Source organism: Peromyscus leucopus, chromosome 6, assembly GCF_004664715.2.
Source record: "Peromyscus leucopus breed LL Stock chromosome 6, UCI_PerLeu_2.1, whole genome shotgun sequence".
NCBI lineage: Eukaryota > Metazoa > Chordata > Mammalia > Rodentia > Cricetidae > Peromyscus > Peromyscus leucopus.
Window position 1 is genome coordinate 105,657,894 of NC_051068.1, and position 14,173 is coordinate 105,672,066.

General features: G+C 38.0%; 1 protein-coding gene across 5 annotated transcripts in view; it reads right to left on the minus strand.

Annotated features, from left to right (window-relative positions):
- Positions 1 to 14,173, minus strand: part of Gstcd (glutathione S-transferase C-terminal domain containing) — a 107,690-nt gene that overhangs the window by 66,256 nt on the left and 27,261 nt on the right. For all 5 annotated transcript variants that reach the window (XM_028857088.2, XM_037207119.1, XM_028857107.2 and 2 more), the window contains one exon: positions 11,181 to 11,274. In XM_028857088.2, the coding sequence (XP_028712921.1) occupies positions 11,181 to 11,274 (94 nt within the window). The remainder of the gene's footprint in view (positions 1 to 11,180; positions 11,275 to 14,173) is intronic.

A 14,173-nucleotide genomic window follows, 5' to 3' on the forward strand; every position in this document is an offset into this window, starting at 1 on the left:
AGTTAGTTTACTGAATATGGATTGAAATTCTCACTTGTCTATCTCCAGCTTGCCCCCCTCTCTGTCTTTCTCCTCTTTTTCTCCCTCCTGCCTCCTTCCCTCTGCCTCCAAATAGCAGCAAATGCATCTTTTACCGGCTGACCGAAGTCCTTGATTACATAAAGCACAGATCTTCCACATATGAATGCAAAGAGTACACATATGTCCTGTTCGGGCACTGCTTCTCAAATCCAAAGAGATGCCTACTCAAGATTATGGCAACAACTACCATACTGTGTTCTCTACTATTACACAATTTATAACAATTAATTGTTTAAAGGTTGTTTTTGAGTAATTCATGCATTGTATTTGTGGCTCTTCCTTAAAAAGAATACAAGTTTCACTATAATAAAATAGTTAATTTTTGTTGAGTCCATAGACAGTGAGTTGTAGCACTATGATCACATTTTTAAGCATCACATCTCTGTAAGAAGAATTGTTAAATGGTCTTATTAATAAAAAAAAAAAAACAGAGTCAGATATTGGTGTGTGTGTGTGTGTGTGTGTGTGTGTGTGTGTGTGTGTGTGTTTTAGACAAAAAAGGAGGAAATGTGGTGGTATTTTCTTTGTGCACCCCAATAAAGCTTATCTGAGGATCAGAGAGAAAAAAGCCAGCCACTATATTAAACATAGAAATCAGGCAATAGTAGCACATGCCTTTAATCCTATCACTCAGGAGGCAGGGATCTGTCTAGATCTCTGTGTGTTCAAGGCCACACTGGGGAACAGAGCCAGGCATGGTGACACATGCCTTTAATCCCAGCACCAACCATAGAGGTTTGGAGGTTTGTACAGACAGACAGGAAGTGATATAGCTGGGCAGAGAGAGGAAGTGAGATTGCAGGGGCAGAAAGGCATATAGGCGTAGGTATACAGGAAGTAGGTCTCTTTGGAGACCAAAGTGTCAGTGGGGTAAGGTTGGCTGTGGCTTGTCCTATTCCTCTGATCTCTCAGTTTTAACCCCAATATCTGGCTCTGGTTTCTCTCTTTCTTTCCTTTCTTTCTTTCTTTCTTTCTTTCTTTCTTTCTTTCTTTCTTTCTTTCTTTCTTTCTTTCTTTCTTTCTTTCTTTCTTTCTTTCTTTCTTTTTAAATTAATAAGACCATTTAGCAATTCTTACACATCTCAAAGATAACTCTTTTGTATTTTTACTGTTTTCTTCCTAGAGTACTCAGCGTAGACAAATGCAATATCATGTTTCATAACTCCAGTTAACTCTCACACTGCCCACCCTCCCACATGATTTCTGTTATTCACTGTGGTGCTGTGAAAGAAATTGGCCCCCAAAGGGAGTGACACTATTAGGAGGTGTAGCCTTGTTGGAGGAAGTGTGTCACTGGGGAGGTGGGCTTTGAGGTCTCATATATCCTCAAGCTATGCCCAGTGTCTCAGACCACTTCCTGTTGCCTGCGAGTCAAGATGTAGGACTCTCAGCTACTTTTCCAGCACCATGTCTGTTGCATGCTACCGTACTGTACCATGATAATAATGGACTAAACCTCTGAAAATGTAAGCCATCCCAATTAAATATTTTCCTTTATAAGAGTTGTCCTGGCCATGGCGTCTCCTCACAGCAAATAGAAACCCTAAGACAGTCACTAAATCTGACTTGGTACTGGTCATTCCAATAGACATTAGATTTACAAACATGAAATATTGGTCTGAGTCCCCTCATAGCTCCATCTATTTTGTGGGGAAAGCAAATTGAAGAGAATCACCCTTTTAATTTAAAGTTAAACACAGTCACTGACAGCCAACCATGCAGGAGGAAGAGCAACTGGGCCAAGTGGCCTCCACTCCGCCCCATGAGCCTTTCTTTCAGTGGGGTTCAGGTGAATTACCAATTCTTTTTAAATAGGCATGTTATCTTCCTTCAACAATTAAAGGAAATTTCTTTGGCTCTTAAAGTATGATGAAAACACACTGGCATTTTAATGACTTTGCTAAATAGACACATAAAAACGAATGTAGTAGATCTCTGTGAGTTCAAGGCCAGCCTATCTACATAGTGAGTTCCAGAACAGCCAGAGCTACATAGAGAGACCCTGTCTCAAAACAAAACAAAAACAATAAAACGAAAACAAAACCAACAAAACTTGGCAGGGATATAATACATGTAAGAGTGTAAAGTTAGGCTCAGCTGCTGCTCCAGCCTCAGAAGCCCCATGCTACAGCAGCCTTCTCCTCTAACAGCAGCAGGTACTAAGACACTGTCTGAGTCTAGCTAGACTTCCAGGTGTCAGGCCAGACTTCGTTATCTGGAGAAGTGAGTTTATACTGAAGGGGTTACTGGTGGCCACACACCCTGCTCCTCTACCTGCCTCCTGCCTGGGAATCAGCCTAGGTGTGGGCTGGTGCTGTGAATCTACTCCCACCCTCAGAAAGGTTTAAGAGATCCTTTCTTTGGCCATTGGGCTTGGATTTTCCTTCTCCAGAAACCCCACCATGCTATCTCTGGTGCTCTGGCCTGAGCTCCCTTCCAAGCTCCCCATTATGCTTATATTTATTTCATTTATAATTCTTCTAATAAAATCCTTTCTCATTGATCCTATGAACTCCTCATCCAGGAATGTTCAACAAACAGCATGTATCTCCACCCTCCAAATTCTTAATATTTCTGATCTGATCATTACCACCTGACTTATGAGATCAAGCTGTATATTGCTTTACCTATCCGAGGCTGTCAATTCAAAGAACTACCAGAAACTACCTGCTATTGCAACTGTTTTCTATATACAAGTGGAGTTAAAATACGAAGCTTATGGATTGATTCTATTTGAGAAAAAATATGTTAACTGAAACTAAAAAGTCAACAATCTCAAAAATGTTTTTAGCAAATAAAGATTAATACATTTATTTGTTTAAGAATCCATTTAAATTGACAAGACACAGTTATTAAGCAAAATCTGGTACCTGAATATACCTTGCTATGGTACCTCAACCTTGTTATGCTAAAAAACAGAAAAATAAAATAATGAATTATCTTGTTTTGTTTTTTGTTTTTTTGAGACAGGGTTTCTCTGTGTAGCTTTGCGCCTTTCCTGGGACTCACTTGGTAGCCCAGGCTAGCCTCGAACTCACAGAGATCCGCCTGGCTCTGCCTCCTGAGTGCTGGGATTAAAGGCTTGCGCCACCACCGCCCGGCAAAATAATGAATTATCTTTATGAGCTGTTGAATTGGCTGTTTTTGTTGTTTTGTTTTTAATTCTGTGAGTTAATGTCAGTGAAAGCGAAATGAAGCAGAAGCCCATGAATATTTATTATGGTAAAAATAAACTTATAAAACTGCTTTAGAAATTAGTAAGTATCATGAACAGCAAAAATGTTCACATTCTCTGAGGAATTACCAAAAACATAGAAAAATCTACTTATAGGATGCTTTTACAGAGTAACTGTATACTTAGTTGCAGAACCTTCCTCCTCACACCTTTGAAATTTTATGAATGGTCATATTGAGCACCAATTGTCTAGAACAGGTTTGATTACTGAAAGCAACTGTTAGAGGTAGTTCTGTATGAAGTTAAGTAGCTTATGGAAGATGAACTATTTCTAAAATACTCTAATGTCATTAGGCTTCCTTGCCCTAAATTACTACATTTTAATTTTATTTGGGCAGTAGCAATACAGTTAGTACTGTCCTAACTGTACAGTGTGGGTCACAGGCAGAGATCTGCTCTAAGTGATGACTGCATCATGGTGCACAGGACATGGAGACCCTGAGTCTCAGTTCAGCTAATTGACAGACATGTGTTTTTCTGTGTGTCACATAATGAGTATTAGTTATCTAACCTCTCCAACAGCTTTGACTTTCTTATTGCAGGTGATGCCTAACATCTTCCTTGGTTCTGAATTCCCCCAGTTTCCCTGACAGCTAACTCTAGAATGCCACTCCAAACCAACCTACTCTGAAGGTTTACTGCATGAACTCCTGAAGATGTTTGTCCTCCGACAACAAATGCATTTGAACACTGAAGAGCTATGGTCTCTGCCCATTGTCAGAGCTCCTTTAAAATCTTTGTGAAATTTTAAGTGATGGTATTATTTAGGTTATAAAGAGGTGTGTGTGTGTCTGTTTGTCTGTCTGTCTGTCTGAGAGAGAGAGAGACAGACAGACAGAGATAGAGAGAGAGAGAGAGACAGAGAAAGAATATGAGAAAACATAACTGTGGCCCTGTGGAACCTTCTATCAATAAATCTTTAAATATCTAGTTTGTTAAATGTGGATACTGCCACAAAATACTTCCATTATCTCATAGCAATATGCCAGCGGAAAGTCTTAATAGAAAATAACTTGTCTTTAAGATAAAGGAGTGTCCTAGGAATAAAAAATGAAATGCAGTCTGTGTGATCAAATATAACATGTCTACTTTTGTATAGGAATGATAAAAATTTTTATATTTATGAATAAAGAATATGGTCAAATTATAAATGTAAGTACACATTCCTACATAAAAACAATTTCTCTACAAATAAGTCTATAAAATATATATCTATATACACTATATGGTTCACTACTAGTCCTGTATATGTATGCTATTAAATACAGCTTTCTAATTATAACTACCTTTTTTACCCTGTGCTTAAGGGTACTGTTTTTCTTTCTGATAAATCAATCCCGGACAACTACATTGCTTCAGTGCTTGTGAGATACTGTGCTTGCACAGCTCTTAGGGAAGTCTCCTTGCGTCAGGTTTCTCTGCAATGGGAGTTGGCCTAATTAAATAAAAATAATGAATGAATCTGGGTACTGAGAAGAAGTGCTTTAAAGCACAGACGAGAATAGTTCATTGTGTAGTTGAGCTGATTTTATTATAACAGTCTGGAAGAGCACAGAGCATGCCAATGTAACCAAGACCTAATGCTCATTAGTTTTTATAAGCAGAAAAGTAAGGACACTCATTATTAATGGTTTTATCTCCAAATATAATTATGACCACTTAGATATAAAAAATATTTCTCGCATGTTTAACCATATCAAGAAGTTTTAAGTTTAAAAACTATGCTATTTACTGTGAAATGCTTAAAAATGTATAAAGAAATGAGTCCAATTATGTGAGTGAATACTCCTTTCTGAGTGTGTAAAATAGCATTACTTTAGTTAACTAGAAACAAAGTTGTCTTTCAGCGGTTTCTGGGAAAGTGTATACAGTTTTCTGCAGCCAGTCCTTTCCTCTCCAATGGGAGTAATGCCGAGGTCTGCAAATCAACACTGTTACAAGTATCTTTGGTTCAGAGCAAAAGGTTTTTCCCTATTTCTCATGATGCCACACAGTAACTTGAACACTACTTAAAACAAAAATTTACCCATTAATAATTGAAATATTTATAATTTTCCAGCAAAAGCTGCCTCACTTTAAAGCATCAAAGTCCATTAACTGTAGTACAAATTACCTGTGATGATGGGAAAACTAATAAAAAAGATGAAAGTTCCCGGAAGCCACTTTCTTGAAGTGCACACACATCCCCAGCCCTAAGAGGAGGTGAATGCTACTGTTACATGGTGAGACAAGAAGATGCTCAGAAGGCCCAGGAAGGTCTCTGGATGGCAGTGTCCCTCCACAACGGCACTTCAGCATCAAATGAGGAAGCATCAGAAGACTTGCCTAGTGCTGGGTATCAGAAACAAGAATTTCCTCACTCACCTAAATCCTACTTTACTCTTTTGATGCAATACAACCTCTGTAAAATACAACCAAGTAGCCATTTTTGAATCTGTAATCTAAGTTCCGTATCAACACGTTCATAACAATTCTAAAATAGCTAGCATAGACTCTCCCATCTTCTTAGTGTAGTAATAAATGAGTCCATGGGAATAGAAACCGATCCAAATCCCCTTCATTGCTCAGTAGTACTCAACTTGTCATTTAATTGTACATGTGTCTTAATGAAAATAAATTTCAGGTAAATGTATAATCATGTAGATATTTCCTCATATCAAATACTATTTTCAAAAATCCTCTTAAAACATATAATATCATCAGCTTTAGACACTGGCTGTTAAAAACTTTTCTGGGAAATAAGCCATCTGGTCTCCGCTTGTGAAGATCTATAAAAAGGGTTCTTAAAGGCTGTCCTGAGGACAAAAGAATGTCCCGGAAGCTAACCAACCCAGCTACCACCCAGGCACAGAACCACAGAACCAGGGCTAATAGTTGGCCCACTCCACCAAATCTATGAACTGCTGGAGCATGTGAAGGGATGAACCTACAGATCAGAAACAGCAGGATCTCCATGACACAGGACAACAACAGGGCAGGCAAGAGGAGCCCCAGGGAGGGCCCATTATCAGTGGCGCAGCAGAAACCAGATGCCCAGGGCCAGACCAATGACTCAGGCAATGAACAGTTCCTAGTAAAGATGGACTGAACAGTAAACTGTGTGTCAATGGGACAAACTACAGCTTCTACAATAAGATTCTTTTTGTTTTGTTTTGTTTTGTTTCTCTATTTTGTTTGTATTTTTTTGGAGGGGTTTCCTTTTAAATTTGTCTTGATTTGGAGACAGGTTGCAAGGGCAGAGGTCAGATGTGAGGAGATGGGGAGATAACTGGAATCAGAATGCATGATGTGAAATCCACAAAGAATCAGTAAAAGTAAAAAAAAAAATCATAACACATCCATCTACAGTAGAGAAAAAATGCACTTATCTATTTACCCTTTGATTATACACCACAGTTAATACACTTTTAAAAAAAGAAAAGAAGGCAATCTAGTTTCATGATTTACAATAGAAAAAAACAAAAACAAAAGATACAAAAATGATTGAAAAAAGGGCCACCATGTTGGTGGCCCATTCCTTTTTAATCCTAGCACTTAAAAGGCAGAGGCAAATGGATGTCTGTGAGTTCCAAGTAAGCCCAAGCTATACAGTTCTAAGCCAGCCAGGGCTACATAGTAAGATCTTGTCTATAAAAGTTAAGTAAAATAAAATGAGCCATACATTATGTGGTTTTAAGATTTTAAGTCACATAGGATGCTGGAGAAACAGAACAATTCACAGGTAAATGAAAATTGAGTCAAAATAGAAACTAAGAAAGCAATTAAATTATTTTTAGAATTGAATGAAAACAAAAACACATACTCAATCTTAGGGGGCACAATTAAAATAGATCTGTATCTATTACCCTGCACAAAACTCAACTCCAAATGGATTAAGGACCTCAACATTAAACCAGACACGCTGAATCAGATAAAGAGAAAGTGGGGAATAGGCTTGAATTCATTGGCATAGGAAAATACTAAAATATACCAAGAACTTAAAAAAAAAAGAATCAAACACCAAGAAAACAAAACAACCCAATTAAAAATGAGATACAGAACTAAACAGAGTTCTCAAAAGATGAAACACAAATGGCTGAGAGCACTTTTTAAAAGTTCAACACCCTGAGCCATCATGGAAATTCAAATTCGAACCGCTTTGAGATTTCATCTTACTCTAGTCAGAATGGCCAACATTAACAAAATATATGACAGCAGCTGCTGGCAAGGCTGAAGGGAAAGGGAACACTTACTCACTGCAAGTGGGAGCGCAAACTTGTAAAGGCACGATGAAAAACAAAGTGGATGTTCCTCAGAAGGCTGGAAACTGATCTACCACAAGATTCAGCTTTACCAGTCTTGGGCACATACCCAAAGGACTCTACATTGGACTACATAGTACTTGCTTATCCACACTAAAGGCCTTTTGAAAAGATACATGAAAACCTACTTCTATAGAAGCTCCCTGAAACACACACATATATGAAAAAAATGGAAATGGAGTCACCCTGTAATGGAGGAGACAAGTGCTCCAACTAAACAACTTAAAACTCTAAGAAACCTGCCCCCGCCCCATTCCAGATGCATCTTGTTGAGTTGTTGGCCAAAGGAGTCCCATAACCCCTCCCCAAACATCACAGGCTATTGCCAAGCTATTGGTTACCCTCCACCATCAGACAGTAAGGCCCCATTGCTCAAGACAACACTTAGGTCATGAACATGGAGAAATTGAGCTGGTGCCCAACTAGAGGGCAACCGTATTGACAAGCATTCCTGGAAGTGTAGTGCTGGAGGTACTTCTAATGCTACTGGAGGAGAAAAAGAACTGCACCTAGCGACAAACCCTGTGACTTACCAACCACTTTCCCTTGGATTTAAGGGCCACTTCATGGATAGAATCTATACATGGCACTGTTCATGTGGCCGAGAATCAGAGATAGGTCACAGGCCCTTGGGAAAAACCCACAACTGGAAAATGTTCAGAGAGGAAGACACTTAGGAGCAACTCAGGCCTCAATAGGATGCCTTTATCAAACCTTCCCTCAAGGCTCAGGGATCTGTGCAGCACTGGAGGTGAAAGGTTGGCAGCAGCCAAAAGCGGTGGGCGATTCCAAGGAGACAGCATCTTCCAGACCCAACAGGCCTTACACACGTAGGAACTCACAGGGACTCTGACAGCATACATAAGACCTGCACACACTCAAGCAAGACACAAACCCAAGCACGGAGAAGGAAAAGTGGGCACAGTGTCCCACTCCTTACCAGGAAGCCATGTACAACTGATCCCTGCTGAGAGGAGAAGAATCAGTGTTCTCCAATGGAGTGACACCAGGTAAGCCAACCACACTCCAGGGCAGGCCCGTGACCAGGAGTGGTCGCCACACGGACTCTGCATTTGTGTGAGCTTTCTAGTTTGCTTAGTTCGGCCTGGTATTTTTTCCTATGGATTACGTGTGCTTTGACATTTTTCTTTTTGAGAGAGAAAAACATGAAGATGTGTGCATAGGGAGGTAAGGATGAGTTGTAGAGTAAAAAGAATATGATCAAAATATATTACACAAAATTTAAAAATAAAAATTAATTAATAAAAACTAATTAATTTTAAGAATAGAAATTCCCAAATGATTTTCTAGGGTGACTGTAACATTTTATATTCCTATTATGCTTATCAATGTTTATCATTGTTCTGGGACTGAGTCAAGAATACTGCTAAACAAATAAAAAACCTCTTCATTGTAATCTTATTATGTTCTAAACAAGTTCATGGACATTTTGTGTTTATATACACTATTTTTGAGGCACTTAACTTCAGATAAGAAGACAAATAAAATTAAGTGTTTGCTGAGAACTTCACTCTCAACAAAGAAGAAAACAGTAATAAATTTGCAGAATTCTGAGTTAAATATGCCCAGATTTTTTTATTTCATAGTTAAGTATAACTTTAGAAAAATTTAAAAAAATCCATTTATGTTTGGGAAATTTTCCTCAGTTTAAAAAAAAAAAAAACCAAAAACCTTTGATCTCACTTTTCCTAGTGTGTTTTTAGTTTTTTAAATATGAAAAAAATTCAAAAGTTATTAAATTATAAACAAAACAATGTCAAGGAGACTATTTTTTTTTACCTTGCATCATTAATGTGCTTTTTATTGCTTTTGTTTGTTTGTTTTTTGAGACAGAGTTTCTCTATAGCCTTGGCTGTCCAGGAACTCCCTCTGTAAACCAGGCTGGCTTTTAACTCACAGAGATCCGCCTGCCTTTGCCTTCTGAGGGCAAAAGACACGGTCAGAAACAGTGTCTCTGGACATAGCAACATATGTCAATTCATGGCAGTTGTGATGGGATGTGCAAGACTTGGGCCAGCCCAGAAAAGACCAGATCTCAGTATGGAGAGAGGAGCTGGACATGAAGTCTCACCCCTACTATTGGTAACTGCTGGCTGCTGAGATGGGGAGAGTCAGCTTTCTCTAAGTGTGTAGGCCTGGTAAGCAGACCATGCTCCAGTGGAAGCCCACACTTCAGAGACTATTTGGGAAGCACACAGTGTTTTTCATGGGTTTAAGAAATACAATGTTGAATGAGTAGAACATGCGGGAGGAGACCTGGGAATCGTTGGAAGATGTGCAATGACTATGATCGAAACACTTTGAATGGAATTCTCAAAGAGCTAATAAAATATACTTTTAAAACTCACTTGCAACAAAAAGAAAACTAGAGAACAAGGGAATAATTGAAGAAATAAACCTTTGATCTATGCTGAAACTTTTTTCCACCTAAAAAGGCACTTTAAACAGTATTTAAAAATCAACAAGTTCCCTTTACATGTTTAAAGGAGTTTCTAAAAGTAAGGAAAATCCATAAAGTTTTTTAAAAGGGTGAAGGGCTGAAAATTGGTGTACTAACCTTGAATCGGCACCAAGGCTGCCCTGAGGACATTTCTACCTATTAGGGACCTGCCCTGGAATAGCAGGATGGAGAAGAGAAGCTCCTGTGTCTCTGCAGAGCTGGGGAAACCATGACTACAGAAAAGCAAAACACTGAAAGCGGTAACCTGAGAAAACACATACAAAAGTCCCAGCCAGCAACAAAGGAGGACAGACAGACAGAACTGGAAGCTGAAAGGCTAACGATGACAGTCTTAAGTTCTACATTTGAAGATGCTGGAAATGAGGAAATATTAACTCTGTGAGATTTACCCTTAACCCAAAACTGTCGAGAACCACAGATTAAGGTAATGCCAAACTGAATTCATACTCTAACACTACAAAATTCACAAGAAAGTAAGTAATTAGGAGTGTACTCACCAAAAGAAATTATAACAGAATTAGAACTCCATGATTAACTATTAGAATAAGTATCCAACATAAAAATCATAAAATCAGTAAACTGAAATATGACCATGAAAAAATTTATTTAATACAAACCAAATATAATTTAAGAAAATAAAACATATAGTTGTTCAAATAAACACCAAGCAGTAAAGAGATATTTCTTTAAAACGAGATTTTAAACAGTTGAGGAAAAGATTATAAATTACTAGATGATGAATGAATTTTCCTAATTTTTATTAAGTGTGATAAATGGAACTGTAGTTATTGATGATGTCATTTGTACATCCTAAAATATAATACTTAAGATTTGTTTTAAACTATGTCATCAAAGAAAAACAGAATTAATGAAGTCAATGTAGGAAAATGTAGAAAACATTAAATCTGAGTGATATGAAAAATCTAAAAATAAAAATGAAATGAAAACCCACTGGATGGTAGATATATCATTAGAATATTAAATACAGCCAAAGGGACATTTTGAGTATGGGAAGATGGCTCTGAAGTGAGTATTCAGATTGAACTTAAAACCTTACACCAACAAACAAACCAAAGCTCACCTTCCTTTGGGCTGACAGCAGCAGGAAGGTTTTTCCAGTCAAGGGTCCAAGAAGGACAGGGGTGCGGAGAAAACATCGCTTCAATGCCTTTTTCCTAGAAAAGGAAGTAAGCTTTCCAAGTTAGTGCACTAAGAAAATCCTGTTTTCAAAGCCCACATTTCTATTTTTTACAGTAACAAAGGTAATTAAAATTAATCATATGTGTACCCAAATATCTAGTTACATAAAAAATACAAAATGTTGTAAAAATATAAAATTCCTGTTCAAAATGTTATTTTGAAATCAGTACATGGCTATTATTTTTTAATTGTAGTAATAAAAAGTAATGCTGAAAACATATAAAAGTAATAAGTCAATAAATATAGTAGGCCAGGACCAAAGAAATGGCTCAGGAGTTAAAAGTATTTGTCACTCCTGCAGAGGTTTCCAAAACCCACATGGTGACTAACAACCATCCTTAACAGTAGTTACAGGGAATCCAATGTCGTCTTCTGACTTACTCTGGTAGCAAGCAAGCATGTGGTACAAATATATACAGGCAGGCTAAACATACATACACACACACACACACACACACACACACACACACACACACACGGTATAATAGAGAAAAATCACTTGAAAACAAAACTTTATCAATAAACAAATTTATAGAAATTATTAAAAAAAACGATTTTCCACTGTCCATCATCAATGTCTACCTTTACACATGAAAACCACCTATTTAAACTGCAAGCTTCATTCAATGCACCTAAAAACTGTCAATATAACGCATACCGCAGAATATCACCCTATCAGTTTATCCGTGGTCGTATCTCTAATAGATTCTAAAATTTTAAAGAAGAACAGTTTTTTAAGTCATTAAATTGTCCTCCGGGGTTCTCTCCTATGTTAGAAATTATGCATCTAAAGCTAGGCAAGGTGAAACAGTGCTTTAATCCCAGCACTTGGATCTGGAGATGAAGGCCAGCCTGGGTTGCATAAGATTTATCTCAAGTCAACCAACAAACAACCAAAAGTTGTAAATTTACTATTTGTTCTATAGATATTGGCATGGTAAATATATGGACTTATATTCTTCCAATCATGAAATGTGAATCCACATCCCACAACATAGATGATCACTGTTCAGATATTATCATCTCTAGGAAGCCCATTTAAAGAAAATTTATAGCGAAGGATGGTGGTGTACATCTAGAAGTCTCAGCACTACAAAATCTGAGGTAGGAGAATTACTTGAGCCCATGAGTGAGACCAGAGTAGGCAACATTAAGAACGCCCATCTTTTTCAAGAGAAAACAAAAACATAACAAAACAAGTAAAATATAATAAAAATTGCTGATAATTCACCTTTAACTATTTGATAAGAGTTATCTATGAGATTACTTTTTATTATGAAAACTAGCTGAATTTGGGTTCCAAAAGAAAGGGAAAAATCACTTTACTAGAGATACAGGTATACTCATAGATCTAGAAATCAAGCACTCATTTGTTTCTAGAAGAATAAACACCACATCTCTCTGAAGTCACCTATCGAATTTCTATTGCCATTGCTCTGACTTTGCTATTACTCATTTCCAATCTCATTCCTACTTCAAGGTCTTTTAAAATAATACTTCTACATTGAGATACTGCTAGTACACAACAAAATGTACCCTTCTCAAGTATACACACTTTGGAAAGTAAATTGAGATATTCACATTTCTATCTATTAAAATCTTTACATTTATTTCAAAGATTTATTTAAATTATATTTCTTTATATCTATTTCTTTAAATTTAACTTTAAATCGTCACCTTAAATTTAAAGCTGCAGTCTCCCAGAACAATACAGGCCAGTGACATTGCCCTTGCCTACCTCCCAGGACTTGTAGGCAAGACCGGATTGTTGAAGAGACCACATACTTCAGTCACAGGACTTGGAGGAACTGAGCTAGAACTGACCTGGAAGCCTCCTCCCTGAGGACTAGCTTGAATAGTATCTGTAGGCCAAGCTACCAAGGGAGAGAAGCAATCAAGAGTTGTACTCAGCTGCAAAGGCCATGAGCCACAAAAATGACCAGCACAAAACAGATCCACAGAGGTGCAACAGTGGCATCTTTATCTTGTGGCTAACCAATAGCTATCTAAGTGGACTGAAGGCCTGCTCAGTGGAAGAGAATTCATGCCTAGTTCTGTAAACATAGCCAACCACCCATGTCTGGTGAAGTCATGGACCCTATAGAAGAACTCACTTCTGTCTAACTGAATTCTAAACACTTAACCTTCAACCCACAGATAGGGGTAGTCTCACTCCTAATCACAATGCTTCTGTTAGTAGCAATGAAGACAACTGCAGAAATCCATGACTGGTCAAAATACAAAGACTAAAGTCGCTGTGTGCCCACCCCAGCTGATACAGCTACAACACAAGGCCCAAGGCTCAGGCAGCATTGAAGAAGGTACAGATTGTAAGATCCAGGCGGCTAGTACGTTTTCTTCCAGATAGTCTCTTCTACACATGGCAAAGAAACAGCTCCCATGACATCATCAAGCCAACCTCAGATGGGGGAAATACCACAAGGCCCGACCCCTAGATGAAAACCTACAGGGAGCTATGGCTGTTGAGAGGGAATCAGATTTCCCCAGGAATGAGTCCCCTGATAGGTTATCTAATCCCAAGTGGACACCCCTAGACACATACACACAGAGGCAACACTAAATGGATTCAGTGGGGTTTTTGTATGGTTTGGGGTGTGTGTGTGTGTGTGTGTCTGTGTATGCGTGTTTGTCTGTGTGTGTGTGTGTGTGTGTGTGTGTGTGTGTGTGTGTAAAGAACAGGCCATGAATTTGAGAGGTGGAGTGACAGAGACAAAGTTGGAGAAGAAACAGGGAAGGTGGAAATGGTGTAAACACATACTCATATATAAAATTCTCATAAAAACCTGAAGTTATAAAAAATCATGACACTCGTATAAAGATAGATGGAGACTATCATGTTACTTTAAATACACC